Source organism: Geotrypetes seraphini, chromosome 3 (genome assembly GCF_902459505.1).
Source record: "Geotrypetes seraphini chromosome 3, aGeoSer1.1, whole genome shotgun sequence".
NCBI lineage: Eukaryota > Metazoa > Chordata > Amphibia > Gymnophiona > Dermophiidae > Geotrypetes > Geotrypetes seraphini.
In genome coordinates, this window is record NC_047086.1 from 295,331,181 (window position 1) to 295,352,814 (window position 21,634).

The window sequence follows — 21,634 nt, forward strand, 5'->3', positions numbered from 1 at the left end:
ATATTCAAGAAGCTAAAATTTTAGAACAGAGATTGTTATCTAGGAACTATCCACACTTTATAGTTTAAAAAGCTAAAAAACGAGCATTGAATAATCCCAGGGAATCTCTTTTAGAATATAGAAGATCTCAAGAAGAATGTGATATGATCCCCTGTATGGTTAAACAAATTCAGATGTCATACAAGGTTATTAAAAAATATAAGAAACATTTACCATTTCTTAAGACCTTACCTTGTTTTGCAAACAAAAAATTCATTTTTTCACAATTTAGAAATAAAAACTTAAGTGACTGGTTATGCCACACATCTAAGGAGAATTTTAAAAATGATGAGGAAGATATAATATTGGGTCATAGCCCATGTGGACACTGTTCTAATTGTAATTTTTGGTTACTATTTCTAGTTTTGTCAATCCTTTTGATGGAAAGAGTTACATGTTAAGGCAAAATTCTAATTGTCAATCTTTTAATATCATCTATGCGATTCAGTGCCCATGTGAACTTTTATATATAGGTCAATACATCTCGCAACCTTTTGTGTTAGATTGACAAAGCATAATAGTTGCCTGAAGACTTGTAAACTGTCAGCTCCAATGATTGCCCACTGTGTAGAATTTCAACATAACTTTAATAATCTGAAATGCTGGGTGATTGAAAAATTGGTGACTTCTTTGAGAAGAGGAGATACTAGAAGATTATTATGGCAAAAAGAGCAACAATGGATCAATCGTCTGCAAACCTTAGATCCTTCAGGGCTTAATATCACCTATCAATGGCCTAAGCGCCTGGGCCAATCAGGCCTTAGGCTTCGCGGGATGGTCCGGGAAGGGGCTGGCCCACCTCATTTCGATGAGGCGGGCCTGCCGGCTGCACGGTCAAGACCCATCTGGCCAACAATTAAAGGTTAGTTTGGTGGGGGGGAGGTTTGGGGGCTGTTAGCGTGGGGGTGTGTACGGAGGGGGGGCGTCTTCCAGCAGGAGGGATTGGGCACCCTCCTGCCGGTGATTGGTAGTGTCGGGGGGAGTGAGGGCATCTTCCGGCAGGAGGGTTTGGGCACCCTCCTGCCGGTGATCGGTAGTATTGGGGGGGAGCATCTTCCGGCAGGAGGGTTTGGGCACCCTCCTGCCAGCGATCGGTAGTGTCGGGGGGAGTTGGGGCATCTTCCGGCAGGAGAGGTTGAGCACCCTCCTGCCGGCAATCGGACAGGTGGCCGCAGCTGCTATACTTATAGCGACAGAGAGATCCCTTGCTGCGATAAGTATAGTGGCCACGTCTACTTACAATGTAGACCAGCATTTTGCTGGCCTACATTGTAAGCGTCTCTTCCTCTACTAGGGAGATGCATAGGGCCGCCTAGGTTCGCCTAAGGCCCTTAGTTGAGCTTAGGCATCTTGCAGGCCTCCCTAGGCTCCCGGAGGCGCCTTCAATATAGGCGGCCTGCCTGGGGAGCATTTTTTTATAAAACGTGCATCCCGATTGGCTACAGCTGCCTAAAATCGGGACGCACTTTGTAGAATCAGGGCCTAAATGTCTACCCATTAAATTGCCCGATACGATCTGTATAAGTTCTGGACTTATTCAAATTCAGGCTAAAAGTTCACCACCTTCAGGTTGCTTTAAATCTTAACCTCTTATTCCCTGTTTAATACCCATATTGGGCCTGATATCCAGCTGATGGTGATCAGCATTTTGCTCACCACTACTATCGATATCCATGGAAATTCAATTCCGAGCATTGAACTTCAAGGTATAAAGTATCAGCAAAACCATAGCCAGCATGATGTTTAGTACTTAACTGGCTAAAAAGAACCACATAAAGATTGGTCTGCATTTTATTTTCTCCTACAGCCAATCAGTACCACTGAAAATGCCCAGTTAGCCCCAGGCAGGCAATTTAAACACTCAGGAGTCTCTTCTTCTGTATGTACTGTTTGTGTTGAATAGATTGTAAGCTCTGTGGAACATGGACTGTCTCGTACATGTATATGTTGAGCACTGTGTACTTCTAATAGCACTATTGAAAAGATGGTAACAATGGAAATATGTATATAGTCAAGTTTTTATACATATACTACAGTCAGTAACTTGTTGGAATATTGGCTATTTACTGGCATATACAATGAAAATAGTTCATATGAAAGCGGGTGATTATTTTTCTAGTTTTCTAATTCTTTTTTTTTTTTAGTCTTTTCTCTACTTAGCTTGGTATATGACAATGTCAGTCCTCGGTCATTACAACAACTTTTTCTTTGCTGCTCATCTGCTCGACATTGCAATGGATTCAAGACATTGAGAACTATCCTGTCATCAGTGACCCACAATGGCAAACAGGTATCAAGCAATATCAATTCATATATTTTAGAATTTTATGGTTCGCCTCTATTTCTCCACAGGGGGAGGAGGGGGTGTGCTGAAAAGTTCTCAGTCCAACCAAGAGAATGACGTGGATATGGTTCAATCAGTGATCTGAAATAATGTCAAAACATAGAATTTTGTTTCTGCAAATTGGCTCTTAACAAAATAAGATAACACTATTGGCAAAATAATGATCAGAATTTAGGAAGTTGGTTGGTTGGCCTGAGAACTTTTCAGCACATCCTCATGTGCATGTTGAAGAGTAGTGACTGATAGTATGTCTTAATACATATTCCTGTGCAAATAGCATATGATTCCTTATGGATGGGTTAAACACCCCAACTTGCAAGTTGCTTGCAAAAGACAATCATTTTCTCCTCTCTGCCCCCTTGTCTCTCTGGGCAGAGCCCCTCTCCTCAATTTTAACTCTGTAAGCAAGTTGAGAAGATGTCTTTTCATCTGCTCTGCACTAGATTTTTTATTTTTGGTTCTTAATCTGACATTTTATCAAGGTTTCCCTATGTTGAGGTTCCCAGTAATGCTGGCACAGCTCTGCCTGGGAGAAGTGTCAGATGTCAAGGTCTGTAGCCAGGAAGGCCACTTTTAAAAGTGTGCCTGGTCACGCCATGGGTCAGGAGGGACAATAAGCTCAAGATATGGGCCATAAAGCCCTGTTAGAGACTCTAAACTGTGACTAGGCATCGCCAGCAAAGCATTTTTGTGCAGATGCCCCTGACCCTGAAAGGAGATGTGATAGTCCCTCAGAGGACCCTAGAGGTTCCAGGTCAGATATTTGGTCCAGATTTTGTGACTTTGATGTATGCACAAAAGGTTGTCAGCTCTGTCTGTGAGTCAGCCGGTTTCTGCTCAGAGGAGTTTTTCCTTATAATAGCAAGGTTCTGTGGCAGCCATTAGAGCTCCAGGGGCTGGAGGTCCAGTCAGAAAAGGATTGGGATGATTTGGGGTCAGATTTGATTCCTCTACTCTCCCACAAAAAACAGTGGGAACGGACAATGAACACACCACTGAGGATCACTGATGTAAAAAGGTCTTGTTTATTTCAGTAAAGGTCACACACAAACTTTCCCAGCATGCGTCCTCTCTGGAGGATTTGAGGGTCACAGTTTGGAGCAGGAGACAAGGGGTTGATGGTAGCCCTAGTACATGGAGAAATTTTGACACTGTGCAGGCTATTCAAACCTGTGGATCTGATGGAGGTTATTACAGTCTATCTATGGGAGTTGGATCTAGAGTCCCCACAAGTTTCTCCTGCCAAGCTCTTGCTGTTAAGCAGTACTAAGTTCTTTGCTGTGGTTCCCTTTGCAGCTACAAAAAAAAACGCATTATAGGTCTGTGGGTTCCTTGTCACAACAGTCCTTGACAGAGGTTTGGAGGCTCCAGATGAGCCCCCACAACTGGCTCTCACTCAGCAGTAAATACCTAGAAGTCCCAATGACACCAAGTCAGCCTTCGAAATCCCCCACATAGGAGGGAAACCAACCAGTAGTGCCAAAGTGCACTCCCGCTCAGTACCACTCAGTGGCTGAAGCTGGAACTCGCGGCAGCGACTGACCGGGTTAGCAACGGGGCATGAGTGTGGAAAGCTCGCTCCTCCCCACTACACCTCTAGACCACAAGGAATTCCAGTGGCAGAGGAGATACAATGGACAGGGCAGGGAGGGGGGACAGGGTGGAGAGGCTGGGAGGGAAGGGGGCTGTGTGCAGTGCCTGGCAGGAAGGGGGCTGGGTGCATAGCCTGACAAAGGAGGGAGGGGATGCTGGGTGCAGATCCTTGCAGGGCACTTTAATATTAACCTGCCCGACTTATATTCGAGTCAACCATTTTATTTTCCCTCCTTTTAGGGGGGAAAATGGGAGTCTCGACTTATATTAGGATCAACTTATATTCAAGTATATACGGTAATTATAGGTCAGTGCCATCCTTGCTGATGAAGGCTAAGATTGTGGAAAGAACTATATTATTGCAAATGGATGATTTTTTGGATAGGGTTGATATTTTAGACCCCTTTTAGTACAGTGTGTAGAAGGAACACTGTGCAGAATTGAATCTGTGACTGATGTAATGATACAAGGTATGGTCCAGTGTCATAGCAGTAGCGTAGCCAGACAGCCAGTTTTGGGCCAGCCTGAGCCAATTTTGGGCGGGCATACCTGGAAGCCTCTTTCTGCCTACATATGTGGTGGGCCACCCTGAAGGAGTGTGACTGCATGCAGAATGAGACCACCAAATGCACCATCGTGCCCTGCCTGCCCCCCATATCTGGAACTGGGGCTTTGACAGGGCTGCATGGAGAAGTGGCTCACTGTGAATAGGACCGGCACTGCAGCCTGGCTCTGGTACAGTACTCTTTGATGGCCATTGTCCACCACATGCTCACCATTCTTTTTATAGAAGCTTTTTAAGTGGTTAAAGAAGCAGTGACTGAAGGAATTAAGTGATTAATGGAAATGTTATCTGTATATTGTTTTGTTTTATACTGTTTTTATCTTATGATTATGTGTGGTTTTTTGTAATCCGCTTAATCTAATGCATGAAAATTGACTCTACCCATGATAATTTATGGATTAACATAGCTTGATTCTGCATGGACATTTTTAAAGGCATACTAATGAACATAACGCAGCTAATGAATGCACATCCTTAGTTCCCATGGTATTTGCCTATTTGGAGTTGGTAAATAAAGAGAAGCCTGACTTGTAGGCTAGAGATTGCATTAACAAATAACAATGACCTGCAGTGCCAGCTGCCTTATTATGCCTGTTTTAGTACCAGTTAGCATACTGGCCCCTAACTGCAGCCATTAACACCAACACCCATAATAAGTTGCAATAGTAAACAGTCAAATTTTATCAAAACATTTTTTTTTAGCTGGTGCTAACCGTCGGATTGCTGGCTGTTGTGGTATATCTGTACACAGTGGTAGCTTTTAATTTTTTCCGGAAATTCTACAACAAAAGCGAAGATGGAACATCACCAGACATGAAATGTGATGATATGCTAACGGTAAGCTCATACTGTCATCTAACCATAAACAGCACTTTAACTCTTATGATCACCAGCAGTGATTTAAATGCACCTGAGTGTTTTGGGGAAATGCATTTGATTTCTTCCATAAACTACTGTAACAGCCTAATATGAAAATCAGTGACCAGTAGCTATGGCAGTGTACGACATTTCCATGACATGGTGAAAGAGCTGATATTCTGGGTACAATTCTCTTAAGGAGCCACATTAATTTAGGCAACAAGAATACATGCAAATGCCAACAATCTAGTCATTTACATATGTACATCGACACAGGTACATGTAAATAACCATTTTCTGATTATACATATTTTGTAAGAATGCACTAATATTTGATGGCGCAGAGATTACAGGTGGGCGTTCATATAATCCAGAGTGCGGACAGAGTATACATTTAAGCACTTATATTATAAAATTTTGTGATCTATGTATGTATGTTTAAAAATTTAGGAACAAGCATTAATACTAGCTCTATGACTAGTGTAAATTATGACTATAATATAGGCGCATTTTGTTCTTTGGACAATAGTACTCTATAAAGAAACATAGAATAGGTACATACTTAAAGACTGAATTCTATAAATGGTGTCCAAAAAAAATCAACGTTGACTAAAACAATGTGCTAACTGTCATCTATAAATGGCACTCAGATTAAGCCCAGTTTATAGAATAGCGCTTAGCACCAGGAACCGCATCTAACTTTAGACACAACCATTTACACCAGGGGTGTCCAACCTGCGGCCCCGTGAAGTATTTTGTGTGGCCCCAGTCGAGGGCGATGCAGTGTTTTCCTCTGCCGCCCCTGGGTGTTTACTGTCTTGCCGGCTCCCTCCTCTGTCTTGCTGCAGCGTTTGTGCGGCCCCAGAAACATTTTTTTCGGCCAATGCGGCCCAGGGAAGCCAAAAGGTTGGACATCCCTGATTTACACCAAATAAAACCTGGTGTAAATCATTACACCTAAATTAGGCACATATTTCTCTTATTCTGTAACAATGTGCATAAGTTATAGGAGCACCCCCAATCTGTCCACAACTCTACCTTGATCATACTCCCTTTTAGGAGCCACTCATAAAATTTACATGTGGATCAGGACACATAAATATACACACATAACTTATAATTGATTCCAATGAGAACCGATAATTGATAGAGCCCAATTATCGGCGCTAATTGGCTTGTTATTCAATTAAATTGCATGCACAAATTTAGCGCACCCCCAAATTTGTGTGTGCCATTTTTAGCACCATTTATAGATTTCAGGGGTTGGTGCTTAAAAAATAGGCACCACGTTATAGAATTACCCTCTGTATGACTATGTATGACATTTCCTGTACTGCACAGCTTCCATAGTAATTGCATCTTTGCAGTTTTGGATTTGGAATTGGATTTGGAAATCAGAACACCTTGACTTCTGTATTAATGTTCTATAATTAACTTACAAAAGAAAAAATATCTATATTATGCAATAAATATTACAATTTGTGCATGCTTACTATGAGCAGGAAACAGGCTTTTCTACTCCAAGTGCATCATTTATTAGCTGTCTAAGGAGGGGAGCTTCAGCAAGCTTCACTACAGTTTTCAAAAAATAAATTTCCTTTTGAAAATTGATTTTAGAAATGTACATACATAAGCCCGGATTCTCTATACAGTGTCGATATTGACATCCAACTAAAAAGCAGCCGCCAATCGTGTGTCAATCATGTGACAGCGCCATATATAGAATCACACCTCCAGAAAGGATAAGCTCCAGAAATGTAGACAAGTGTTTTCCAGGACTACATTTCCGGCACCTGTCTTTGGCATGAATTGTGCCTATGTAGGCACTTTAAGCCACCTAATGCCACATCCGCCATTAGTCACGCCCCCTTCCATGTGTGCGCCTTCACTCCCCCCCATACCTTTTCATAGGCATGAATAAAAACTCCAACTTGCTGCTCAAGCCAGCGTCGGCTCTCCCTCTGACATCACTTCTGGGTCTTGCACCAAGGCAGTGACATCAAAGGGAGAGCCGATGGCAATGCAGGCAGCAAGTTGGTGATGCTGCTTGTGCCAGGGAAGTTAAGAGGGAAGGAGTACGGAAGGGGTGCATATGTGCGGCAGGGGGGTGGAGAAGGAGTTGGGGGTAGAGAAGAGCGTGAGGGAGGGGCGCCAATGCCCCAGGCGCCTCTCACCCTGCTACACTACTGCCTCCCTGTAGCCACATATTTGTTGGTCAGGTCTCAGTTATGTGCTGAGATGCCTTTGAAAGCTGATCTTATAGTCAGATAAAAATTGTGAGATGTTTACCCAACATTTGTGGTCCTTCTAGATGACTGTATTAGTTTAAGTGCTGGTATAGAACTTAAATTAATATATATATATATTCAGTGTCACTATCTGCTGAAGTACTGACACTGGATATAATTAACATCTGGTTACTTTGCCAGCACTATAGGAGCAAATCTATTAACTGGAAGTTAACATTTATGAACCTACTACATGGGCAAATGTTTAGAACACTAACATATATGTGCATGTAGAAAAAGGTGAGAATTGTCACATCTGTGCCCCCAAAGAGCGTAATGGGCAGTCAGGTAGTGACACGTTGCTCCAATCTGGCGTGGTCCCCCTGGAACCAGGGGAGCCTCTCAGGATTTTTACCCCTAGGCAACAGCCTAGCATTGCTCTTTCAAAGGTCTTTCAAAGAATACTATTCAGTCAGAATGGCCTTAATGAAAAATATAAACTTTATTTGGTCACTGGCCTCAAAATCATAGTCCCTCACAGTTTTCAATGTGAGCATGAAAATATAACCAAAAGAAAATGTTCCACAAAACAAACTTAACTCTGCTGCCAGCTCTGGACTTTAGCAAGAAGATTATACACAGTCCTCTTCACCAGAGTATTAAGGCTAGGAATACTTGATGCAGGAAAAAGAATACAATTATTTTGCTTAAATGCTTCATTATTTTACAACAGTTAGAATAAGCAGCTCTCTGTTCATGAGCTGCAGGATGGGAGTCTATGGCAGCAATACTGGTCTGCTGGCACAGGTAGCCATGAGAAAGAGACAGAATCATTTACACTTCTGGGAAGCCGATTCCTTAGCAAGATACACAGACAGCTTTATAGCATTTAGGCAGTAGTCAGCAAATACTGTTTCTCAAAGATGTACTCAATTCACAACTAAGATGGTGTTTAACAGAGAAAACATAGCAGTTTTACACTCAGAGATTTTCAATCAATTTCTAAGGAGCATGCAGGCTAAATGCAATCAACAGGCTGCTATGGTAGTTGTTAAAAGCTGGTGTTCCTCACATGGAGTTCTGTTAACAGTGAATCAGAGAAACAAACAGGCGGAATTTCCTGATCAGCGTTTGGCTTAATATAGTCACTGTTTTGTACAGTGAAGGACACTGTCCCTTTGCTTCAAGCACAGGATAAAAATGCAGCAAACTTTACAGTCCAAAATTCCCTTCTCTTTCAGTACACACAGTCTGCATATCGGAAAAAAAAACAGCCAAGGAAAACATCCAATAAACTCATGTTTCTTTCAAGTCACTTCCATTTGCTGTGGCCAAACTTTAGCTGTAGCACTGTTGTCATCCACTATCATAGCCTCATCAGGTTCTGAGGGAAAGAAGCCTGCTCTTCTCTCATTTCTCAGTCAGGGCTGCTTGCCTGGTCTGGGGTAAGCTCAATCTCGTTCTAAGCTTCCTGTCTCTCCTCCCGTCCTCCTCTTGGCTCTCTGCTGAGCTTCGCTTTAAGCTAAGGAAAAAACCACACACCCCTGGCTTCAGTGGGGGGAAGGGCTTTCCTTCCTCAGCCTAGATTGTTTCTCTGAGGGAAAACTGTCTGTTTTCTGCCTTAAAGGAACTAGATAATAATAGGGCAGAGATTTTTTGCTTTGCTTTGGCACTGCCTTAGGTAAGGTAAACCTTTCTAGTTCTGTCTCAGTCTCTTCTTCACTGTTCATAGGATAGTTAGTTAGGTTACTGTCATGGGCTCTGACCTGGACTGCCCTTCTGCACCGGGGTTTGTATGATTTTCTATATTTTCCTGTGATAAACCTTGGGATTGTCACAGAATGCCGTTGTATAAGTCTCTGGTGAGGCTCCAATTGGAATACTGTGTGCAATTTTTGAAACTATACCTTCAAAAGATAAAAATAGGATGGAGTCAGTCCAGAGGGCTGTTGCAAAACTGGTTAGTGGTCTTTGTCATAAAGGGTATGTCATTATGCATTACCTAGAAGAAAGGTGGGAGAGAGAGGGGATATGATAGAGACATTTATCTTTGTGGCATTAATGTACAAGAGTTGAGCCTTTTTCAAATGAAGGAAAGCTCCAGAATGAGACGACATAGCATGAAGTTAAGTGGTGATAGACTCAGGAGTAATCTGAGGAAATACTTTTTTAACAGAAAGCTTTGTATATGCGTGGAATAGTTTCCCAGTAGAAGTTGTGGAGACAAAGACTTTGTCTGAATTCAAGAAAGCGTTGGATAAGACACATGGGATCTCTTAGGGAGAAGAGGAGGACTAGATGCTATGGATGGGCAGACTGGATGGGCCACTTAGCGCTTATCTGTCATTGTGTTTCTTTGTTTCTGTGTTTCTATATGAGTGCACTAATGTATGTTTATGCTAGTATGGTGCCTAAGATCAAATTCTGAGAATCCTGCTTAACTTACATAGTGTGCATTTGCAAGGGAGACATAAACATTGAGGTACTTATATTAAGGGCACCTAAACATTAAATACTCTGGGGCTGATATTCAAAATAATTTAACTGGGTAGGAGCCTAACCTGCCCAGTTAAATTGCTTGTGCAGAACTTTATCTGATATTCAGCAGCATTGAACTGGTTGACACCACTGAATATTAGTACCAACTTCCTCCGTATTCACTGTGATAGGGGATTAACAGACCCGCGAATACAGAAAAACCACAAATAACTTTTCCATATGTTATTTGCTGTTTTCTATTAAAAACCATCATGAATATGGTGAAACCATGAATAACATGGTGGGAGACCTGGCCTGTTCCTGAAGGAGAGGCAAAACACGGTGAAGAAAGTGCTGGGAATCAGCAATTTTCTCTGTAAATGCTTGGAATTAGCAATTTCTCTATGCAAACTGATGAAATTTGGGGGGGGAGGAGTCAACAAGCTAAAAACCATAAATAATCGAAACCACGATTGCTGAAACCGCATATACGGAGGGAGATGTGTATTTATGGCTGTGGCACAAGTGGCTTTGGTGCACAGAAGAGACCGGCAGTAAAGGTGTACTATCCGCTTTTGCTGTAGCTTTAGTAAAATTACCTCTTGGAATCTTCTGAAAGAAATTTTGTTTTTTACATGGGATGTTAGAATTTAAAAAATCTAAGAACTAAGTACAGTATTCAAAAGTATTGATACTACCAGCATTGGGTAGTGGCCACATAAGTGTTTTTGTTTAGATTTTCTATGAAATTAAAATGATAATTTTTGTGTGTATAAAGTCTATAAATGTGCAAAATTTAGTTGTATATCATGAGGAGGGGCCATGGGCACACTAGTGGTTCAGCCAAAAGTTATACAAATAATAGCAATATTCAGCCAGTATCCATATAGCTTGCCTGTATAAATCAGACTACAGAAATTATATGAATAATCACTGTGACAGAATATTCACATATAGATATATAGATAACATATCCATGTATGTTTATATGCCCATTGGATCATTCAAGTTCTTCATTCTTGGCAGTTTTCAATCTTACCTCTCTTATTTTGATTTTAGAAATTGCTTAATAATACCGTTTCAGCAAAATTATGTAAACATCTAGGACCATGTTTGAAGGGGACACAGCCAGTGTAACATACACTCTTTTTAATTTGTCTTTTTGCTGCTTGATTTTCATTGATTGATTTGATCAAATACTGTTATATACTAAGTACTTTTTTTGTACATCATCTAATACTTACATAACCGGGAGTATATCAAATCAAATAAATCCAATCCAATCCAAGTCACAGAGTTTTATGTTCTAGTTGTTGCTTTACAAATTTAATATGTCCGTTCTCAAGTACTGTATATTTGCTATAGATGTACCCAGATAAAATGTTTAATCTTGAAATTACCATATCCTGGTATTCCTTGCCTAAATTAATTAACCATGTAACATAAAAATATCCGAAGCAATGCTATCATGCTGCTTGCAAACTAAGATTAATTTAAAAAACCAACAAAAAAGAAGCAGTCCTTGATATACAGTACAGAGTAGTTGCAAATGACTGTTGCTTATACTTCTTGATACTCCACAGGGTATTGAGGTTTGTCCAATTTTAAAATTAAAGGCCAAAGTGAAAGAGCATTTGATGAAATTGTCATTTATTTAATAAGCCATTAACTATTTTTTCTGCGGCCCTCCAAGTACTCTATTTTTTCTGCAGTCCTCATATTTAAAGTTTAATATCTTTTCTTTCTCAAAACTGACACATTTCAATCACTATATTGAAAATAAAATCATATACCCTACCTTTGTTGTCTGGTGACTTTATTTTTCTGTGCTTTCAACTATGTTTCCAGGGCCTTCTCGTCCTTTGACTGTTTTTCTCTCCGTCTTCATTTTCTGCCTTGCATCCATCTTTGGCATTAACTTAATGTTCAATTTTTCTGCTTTCTTTTCAAAATCTACATTTCCATGTTTTACCTTCCCTTCCGATCTCTCTCTTCTTCTGTCCTATTTCCATGGTCTGGCATCTCTTTCCTTCCTTTCTCTCCCTCCCTCCTTCCTTCCTTTCCCCTGGTCTGGCATCTGTCTCCTTCCCTTCCCCCATGCCCTGGCATCTCTCCCTCCCCCTCCATGGTCTGATATCTCCTTTCCTTCCCTCCCTCCCATGTACTTGGCTTCTCTTGTTCCTCTCCTCTCCCTTGTCTTCCTTCTCCTTCCTTCCCTCTCTTTCCCCAATTGGGTGCAGCAGCAACAGAAGCAGCATTTCCCTTCCCCCTTTCCTGTACAGCAGAAGCATTTCTCTTCCCCTTTCCCTCCCTCTCCCTTTCCCTGTACAGCAGCAGCAGCATTTCCCTAGGGTCCCCTTTTCCTATGCAGCAGAAGAATTTCTCTTTCCCCTCCCCTTCCGTTCTCTTCCTTGTGGAGCAGCAGCGTGTCTGGCCGGCTCAGTTGATCATTCTGTTCAAAGCCGCGGATGGCGGCTCCTCGTGAGATCCGCGCCTGCGTCTGAAGCCTCTCTGATGTTGTGACGTCAGAGAGGCTTCCGATGCAGGAGTGGATAGCGCGAGGAGCCGCCAACCCGTGGCTTTGAACGGAACGATCAACTGAGCCGGCCAGACACGCTGCTGCTCCAAAAGGAAGGGAAGGGGGAAGAGAAATGCTGTTTGATCGCGTCCAGTCCGCGGGCAGCAAAATAGCACCTGGAGAGCCACATGCGGTCCATGGGCTGCGTGTTTGAGACCGCTGATTTAAGGCAAAAAAAATAGCCATCAGTTTTAAGGTGCTAGATCAATGTCTCGCATACTTCTGGAAGCTGTGGCACACTAAACCCTGTGCTGTGGCTGGAAGGCAACCAGAAAGCGCATGTGTGACATCATCACTTTGATGTTCGCACATGCGCAAAGGACCTCTAGACAGGGCCCTGAACCACCAGTGGGGGAAGTGCTGTGAGAGGAGAGGCACGTAGAGGTGCCAGCGCCAGTTGACTGCCTCCATAACCTGCCTCTTGCTGCAAGAAGCACATCTTGTAGGCAGCCAGTCAGCACCGGCACCTCTCCTCCTCGCTGGTGTCTTGCGGCACACCTGGAATCTCACCGCAGCACACAGTTTGTGATACACTGCTCTAGCATGAATACATCAAAATGAAGAGCAATGGGAAGAGACTGTCAATGTATCACCAGAGATTGCTTTGGAAGAAACAAAGGTAGCATCCTGAGGGGTTGATGCATAAAACCACACATTAGAGCTGCTGACCGCAAGACTTCTCCCATGAGCTTTCTGCAAACAATTGCTTGCAGGATGCAATATTCTATAAGCATGCCAATGACTGTCACATTAAAAACACAGCAGTAATCTACAGCTCAATGAAAAATGTCCCCTTCCTGCCAATGTGTGCGGTGATAGGCTCATACATTGACATGAAAGGTGACATGTAAAATCAAAAACAAGCTACCAGCATTTGCAATGACCTATGTCTAGCTGCCCTCTCCCTTCCCAATCTAAACAGCTTGCTCTCTGATATGTAAAAAATGAAAATTCTTGGTACCTTGCAGTGTCCCCCACTCTGTACCTGAGTCCCTTCTACCCAACATTTACATTTAGAAAAAAACAAAATGGTAGTGTGGTAGTCTCCTTCCTCCTCCCAATCCCATCCAACCCCCTTCACCAAATTTTAAAATACAAAATCCCTCATAGTAGTCCTCTTTCTCCTCCTGCCTTGACCACATTTGTAAAAAAGAGTTCCCTGGCGTCTACTGGTACCCCCACCTTTAAGGAGGCAGGAGCAATGCTCCAGCACTACCATCTCAGAAAATGGCAGTGCCTGACCCTGCACAATGCATCTTATGCAGCATCATCAGAATTCACCATTTATCAAGATGAAGGTATTTCCATGTCTTTTTTAAGGTACTCTGTTGGAGTTCAAAGGGCATAAAAGATTGCTTGAATGTGGATTATGGCTTCAGACACCAAGGAATTTTTTTAAAGTTTATTTTTGAGGGGGAGGGAGGGTTTTACAGTTGTGAGGAGAGGGTCCTTATTTTGAGTGGGATAGGGCTAGTATTAGCCACAAAATTTATTTTATTGTTGGGGGCAAGGAGGTCAAGGGAAGGAGGGGTGCCACTAGGAATTAGAGATTGATGCAGAGCATTATTGAAGATGGGAAGTCAGCTCAGGGGGAGGGAGGGTGTGCCTTTTGATACCCATTCCTCTCAACCAACCTTTCTCTACTGCCCCTGGACCTGGCAAAAATAAAACTAAAAAATCTCCCTTGTGCACATCATAAGCCATTTATTCTGTGTATTATAGGAAAGTAGTTAATGACGACATTACCCTTCATTGTAATCCAGTTTGCAGCCATATTTAACATATGAATTAACTCTCATGCTTAACTGCTTTCTGCATTCTGAAGACAGTATTGAGAACATAGACTGTTTGTTAACTGCAAAATGGTAGCTTTCTGTATTGGACCTTGAGATAGTAAATAAAGAGGACATTATGATACAGACTTTACAGTGTCCAGTAATTAGTATGTCATAATCTACTTGATTATGTAGAGAACTAGTTATCAACTCTTAAGGACAAAGTAACTGGGGGGTGGAGAATAAGATGTTTCAATAAATAAGCACAGGTTGGAATATTTGAGTCACGTTTGTGTATAATTGGAAAAGAAGCTTTAATGATCATTTATGTTGAATAGACAAAAATCTTTTTTCTGACAATCAATTGAAAATCCTCGAAATTTAGAAGTCTCAGTAGAAATTGAGGGCTCCTTTTACGAAAGTGCGCTAGCATTTTTAACGCAAGCACCGGATTAGCGTGTGCTATAGTGCACGCTAGTCGAAAAACTACCGTCTGCTCAAGAGGAGGCGGTAGCGGCTAGCGCTTGCGGCATTTTAGCGCGCACTATTCCCGCATTAAGGCCCTAACGTGCCTTCATAAAAGGACTCCTGAGTATGTTTGGAAATTGTCTTGTTTCTTTTGAGACATACAATATGGCCTGTTCAGCTAATAATACAGAAATATCTGACAGAACTGCTGCGAACAGCTTTGCAGATCGCTGCCTCATTATGACCTGACATTATCCATGCTGCAAATAGACTGTAGAAGAATTAGTGAGAGAGTAAAAGTCATTATCGTCATTTCACTACCATTTTAATCCCGTAACAACCCAACAGCCTTTGATGAATCAGTATTTTTTCTCTTAATTATTTTTCTTTAGGATTTGATAAACTTGTAGGCAGTCCATGCATCCAGAACTGAGAGCAGAGAGTGATTTTTAGGCTAAATGCTCTTTTTTCACATTTTTACATGTCTAATTTGTTTAGCATTCCGATTATAATTATAGCCTGTACTGAAATTTACTTAATTTAGTGGCAGTATATTTGATCCTGTTGAACATGTGGTTCAGTTATTGACTTCTGCTGGCAGTGAAGCTTTAATAAATGATTAAAATAATGAATTAGCAAGTGTTAGGGAAATGCTTCATGATTTGTTTTAATAACGTGATGCTTTTCTGTAGCTGATTAGTCATTCTGAGGGCAATTTGCAAAGGCATTCCTATGAGTATAACAAGTTTTTACCACAACAATGAGCTGTTTGAAAATTGTCCACCTTGTGTGCAGGTAAAATATGCTGATTGTTCCATAGTGTCCATGCAATAACCTGCATTTTGGAGAAACAGAAAAAAAGTAGAAAAATTCTGTTTCTGTAATGCAATCATGTGTGACATCTAATATGAAAGATAATACAGTACTCCCCCCAAATTTGCGGGAGTTCAGTTCCAGGAGCACCCACAAATTAAAAAAGAAACGGGAATACGGTTTAGGAGCGGGTCGGAGGCAGGAGAGAGCTGAAGGGACGGCAGCAGGAGCTGAAAATCGGGTGCGGGTTCGTTCTTACTATTTTCTGACTGCCTCTTCCAGGAACTAAAGTCAGGTTACACCAATCAGGAGCTGCTTTGACATGCTATCTGTCACAGCAAAGCAGCTCCTGATTGGTGTAGCCTGACTTTAGTTCCCAGAAGAGGCAGTCAGAAAATACCGCAAGAGATGGAGTCCACAATTCACGAACTGCGAATTCACGGGGGGTTTACTGTAATTTAATACACATGCAGATGGAAAAAAGGGAAAATGCTATCTCATTATCTGTTTCCTTTGGATTGCTGAAAATGTATATGAAGGATATTCTACACTATACTCAGGAAGAAAGTTTTATACCTGATAATCTTTATTATATTCCCAGATGCTCCAAAGTTATATCTGAAAAAGGAGGAATAGATCAAGTGGTATCTCCTGATAGCTTGAATATTTCTCAATTTCTAGAATCATCTAAAGATTATATAGCTAAGAGAGCAACATTGTTGGTTATTTTTAGATCTGAATTGGAAAAACAAGCTATACTTAAACTTTACTTTCCGAATCAAAAGGCTCTGTTTTGTGGGCAACAACTAAATATCATTCTAGATGTACAGTTTCTAAGCAGACGCAATACAGGAGAAGGGATATGCTTAAAAGATATAAAACGTCTTCAACTTATACAAAACACAGCTATCAAAATTATTTCGGGTCATGTCACCCCACTGTTACAAAAAGCCCACTGGTTGCATGTTCTACATAGGATTACATATAAAATTGTCCTCTTGACCTTTAAAACTATGCAAACTAATGCCCTGGCTTTCATAGACAGACTCTTGATCCTCTATGACCCTCCCAGAGCCTTAAGATCAACTTCACAGCATTCCCTTAATATGCCATCCCTGAAGATAATTAGCACCCGTCATACCCTTATTTTTTCAGTTACTGCCCCTTTAATCTGGAACTCTCTCCCTCTATACCTAAGAGCCGAACGAAACTTGCAAAAATTCAAAAGCAGTCTAAAGTGTTTGCTCTTTAAAGATGCCTATAACTGATAACTATACACATATCTACTCCAGCAATTTTTAACTTTTTCCCATTTCTACTCCAGCAATTTTAACTTTTTCCCATCTCCTATTGTATTTTCCTTCTATGTATTCTTTCTATAAAAATTGTGGTTCTCCCCCCTTTTCCCATTGTTCATGTATGTCCAATAATTAGTTTATATATGTCTAATAAGTTGAAAGGTTTATCTTCTAGCTATTTTTAAATATTTTATACAATGTTTTGTACTCCTGGATAAGCGTTTAACCAAAAACTTAAATAAAGATAAAGATAACTTAAGACTTGTCTCTTAGCTGTGAGAGCTTTATTTTTTCTTAAATTTCCATGTAAGTGTTTGGTGACTTATGAGAACAATAAGTATATCTTTGTTGATCCATTTTTTCTACAAGATAAATCTAAGGTAGCCAGTTTTCCTGAAACTAATACAAAGGGTGAGAATAAATGATATAGTTTAGTCTGTGCTTGACTGATCTTTTTTCTTTTTACTTATGTGACTTCTTTTGGAGATCCTATGCCCTCTCATTGCAGCGTTTCCTTTCAAATGAAAGAGACTCAACTCATGTGCATTTACATTATGTAGGTATGTAAATGTCTCTTTCATATCTCTCCCTCTCCCACCTTTCCTCCAAAGTATACAAATTGAGATCTTTAAGTCTGTGCCCATACGCCTTATGATGAAGACCACATACCATTTTAGTAGCCTTCCTCTTTTTGAAGGTGCGGCCTCCAGAATTGTACACAATATTCTAAATGAGGTATCACCAAAGTCTTATATAGGGGCATCAATATCTCCTTTTTCCTACTGCCATACCTCTCCCTATGCAAACTAGCATCCTTCTAGCTTTAACCGTCATCTTTTCAACCTCTTTGGCCACCTTAAGATCATCACATATAATCACACCCAAGTCCCGTTCTTCTGTTGTGCACATAAGTTCTTCACTCCCTAAATTGTACCGTTCTCTCGGGTTTTTGCAATTCAAATGCATGGCCTTGCATTTCATAGCATTAAATTTTAACTGTCAAATTTCAGACCATTCTTCAAACTTCGCCAGGTCTTTCTTCATGTTATTCACAACATCCTGCATGTCTACTCTATTGAAGATTTTGCCTGAGAACTCTTCAGCAATATCGTTTATAAAAATGTTAAAAAGAACAGCCCAAGAACAGAACCTTGAGGCACACCACTGGTAACATCCCTTTCCTCAGAGCGATCTCCATTGATCACTACCCTCTGTCATCTTCAACTCAACCAGTTCCTGACACAGCTCGTCACTTTGGGGCCCATTCTGAGAACACTCAGTTTATTTATTAGATGCCTGTGTGGAACACTGTCAAAGGCTTTGCTAAAATCTAAATACACCACATCAATCACACATCCTCTGTGCAGTTCTCTGGTTACCCAGTCAAAGAAATTGATCAGATTTATCTGCCAAGACCTACCTCTAGTGAATCCATGTTGCCTCTGGTCCTGTAATCCACAGGATTACAGAAATGTGACCATTCTCTGTTTTAAAAATGTTTCCATTAATTTGTTTACCACATAAGTCAGACTTAACGGCCTGTAATTCCCTACTTCTCCCTTACTTCCACTTTTGTGGAGAGGGACCACATCTGCACTTCTCCAGTCCTCCGGTACCATGCCAGACTCTAGAAACTCGTTGAAAAGATCAGTCAACAGAGCTACCAGACCTTCCCTAAGTTCCTTCAGCACCTTTGGATGTGCACCATCTTGCTCCATCACTTTATCTACCTTTATTTTAGTTAGCTCCTCATGAATATTTGTTAAGCAATTCGGCCTTTCCTTTTTCAGTTTCTACATATTCCTTTGAGTTTCACAATGCCACTTTTGCACTTCTTCCTATCACTAATACGTATATCTAAAAAATGTCCTGTCTTCCCATTTTACCATGTCAGTTATTTTTTCTTCCATTTGCATCTTTGCTTTCCTGATTACACGACTAGCCTCTCTTAACTTTTCCAGATATTTTTGCCTGTCTTCCTCTTTCTGCGATTTTTTGTAGTTTATGAAAGCTAACTTCTTATTCCATATCTTCTCAGCTACTTCTTTTGAGAAACAAAGTGACCTTCTTTTCCTCTTACCTTTACTTACTTGCCTCACAAAAAGGTTTGTTGCCCTTACAATTGCTCCTTTCAGTTTTTCCCACCACATTTCCACTCCTTCCAGAAGTTCCCCTCCAGACAATAATTCCTTGACATAAACCCCCATCTAAAAAAAATTAGTTTTTTTTAAAGTCTAGAACCTTTGCTTTTGAATGAGCCCTCTGTATACCCATCTTAATATTAATCCATACCATGCAGTGATCACTGGATGCCAGATAATCACCCACTGTAAGATCAGAAACACTTTCCCCGTTTATAAGCACTAAGTCCAGTATGACCCTATCACGTGTGGGTTCCATTACCAACTGCTGGAACAGTTCTCCTTGTAGAGAATCTAGAATCTCCCTACTTCTAGAAGACCCCGCAATAGGGATACCTCAATCAACATCCAACAAGACTTCCCTTTTTTTAGATATATTCTGAATGTCTACTATTAAATCTCTATCTACTTCTTCCGTCTGTGAAGGAGGCTTGTATATCACGGCAATGTAAATATATTCACCATTCCCTCTTTCCAAATTGATCCACAGTGCCTCTTCCTTGCCTTGCAGATCCTGCAATTGTGTGGCTTTAATGTGATCTTTAACATATAACACTGCTACTCCTCCTTTTCTTCCTACCCTGTCTTTACTGAACAGATTATAGCCTGGTATAACTACATCCCAGTCAAGGTTCTCTGTGAGCCATGTCTCTGTGATTGCCACTATATCCAACTCCTCTTCTTCCATCACAGCTTCTAGATCCAGAATCTTGTTTCCCATACTTCGAGCATTAGTATATACTGCTGTCCATACATTGCCCCTTTTTTCCATTCATTCAGAGGTATTCAGTGATTTACTTTCCTGAGGGCTTATACTCACCCAAGAGCTTTGGTCACCCTGCCCCATCACTTCTAGTTTAAAGCCCTCTTCAGTAGAATAGCCAGCCTCCTGGCGAAGACACTTTTTCCCTTTGATAGATGCTCACCATCCCTGCTCAGAAACCCTTGTAAGATCATCCCATGGTCCAGGTAGCCAAAACGCTCTCGACAACACCATCCACGTAGCCACACATTCATCTCCAGGATGCGAGCTTCTCTGCCCTGGTCTTTACCCTTGACAGGGAGAATGGACGAGAATACCACCTGCGCACCTAACTGCTTCACTTTCTCTCCCAGAGCCACAAAGTCACGTTTGACACATTTGCAGGGGTACCTGGCAGTATCGTTAGTGCCAATGTGGATGAGCAGCATCAGATAGTAGTCATCAGGCTTGATGTGTCTCGGCAAGCTATCCATAACACCTTGGATTTGGCACCAGTCAGACAGCATACCTCTCATGACATCATGTCTGGTCTGGAGATAGATGCTTCTGTACCCCTCAGAGGGGAATCGCCAACTACCACTACCTTACACCTCCTAGTGGTCATGGATACGGTAATTTTTGGGATTTCAAGTTTTGGTCCTTCCTCTCTTTGGGATGCTCTCATCTCCTCCACGTCCATACCGGTTCTTCAGTTCCATACCGGTTCCACTTCCATACTGGTTCTTCAGTTAAAGGGGGGGGGGGAGTCACATTACCAATCTTGCAGTGTTCCATAATCTGAGTCCAGCTGCCTTTCCTCAGCACAGCCTCTTCTTTCCCACTACTGGAAATCTTTGATGCCTCATTAACCATTTCATCAATGTACCTCTCATTCTCACGGATGCTTCTCAATCTTGCCACCTCCTCTCTCAGTTCAAGCTGAAGACAGCTTGTACATGGAACTACTCCCTCTGCCTGAGTATCATTTTCTGTCTACACAGAGACAGAAGTTGTAACCTGAGTAGCAGCTTTGGTGATACGATCTTTCCCAGCCATACTGTGGTGCAGAAGAACTTACACCTGGAAGAAAAAAAAGAAGAAAGGGCAGCAGAAAAATCCTACCAAAGTAATGCCCTGTTCCAGAGGCAGACAGTAGTTCACAGGTTGCTATAAGTAAAGAATTGAGCTAGGGGTGGGCCTGCCAGAATCTTTAATGCTAATCCTCTACAACCTCTCTCTTAGAACTAGGCTTACTGAGGGTTAGGCACTAGGCCAGCATTCCACCCCTCAAGGGTCACCTGTGGATTCTGATATTTTTTTTTTGCAATTTTCAAAATGCGTTCTTTGACAGAATACATAGGAATGGAATTCTACAAAGTAAGAAATTGATACCAAAATAAGTATCATTAATACTTAAATTTCCAACAAGCCCACGTTTAGGGAGACTTTCATATAATAAGCAAACATAAAAAGGAAAAAAAATTGAATATTTTGTAATACCATGTAAGTAATTAAACTAGAAAACATTAAATTCCATCTTTCATAACTGGTTTCCTTTCTAACTCCAGACAGTCATATCACTATTTTTTTTAGATTCGTGTGTTAACAAAAATTGTTATAGCTGCAAGGGGTCCCAGAACACAAATTCCTTTTCTTGATATTTTAATAAACACATGGAAATTTTTTAAAAAATGTTGTTTCCATCTCCAAAACT

General features: G+C 41.2%; 1 protein-coding gene across 1 annotated transcript in view; it reads left to right on the top strand.

The window, feature by feature from the left end:
- Positions 1 to 21,634, top strand: part of RYR2 (ryanodine receptor 2) — a 1,389,277-nt gene that overhangs the window by 1,303,608 nt on the left and 64,035 nt on the right. The window contains 3 exon segments of the mRNA XM_033937646.1: positions 2,184 to 2,271; positions 2,274 to 2,329; positions 5,244 to 5,378. Of these exon segments, the coding sequence (XP_033793537.1) occupies positions 2,184 to 2,271; positions 2,274 to 2,329; positions 5,244 to 5,378 (279 nt within the window).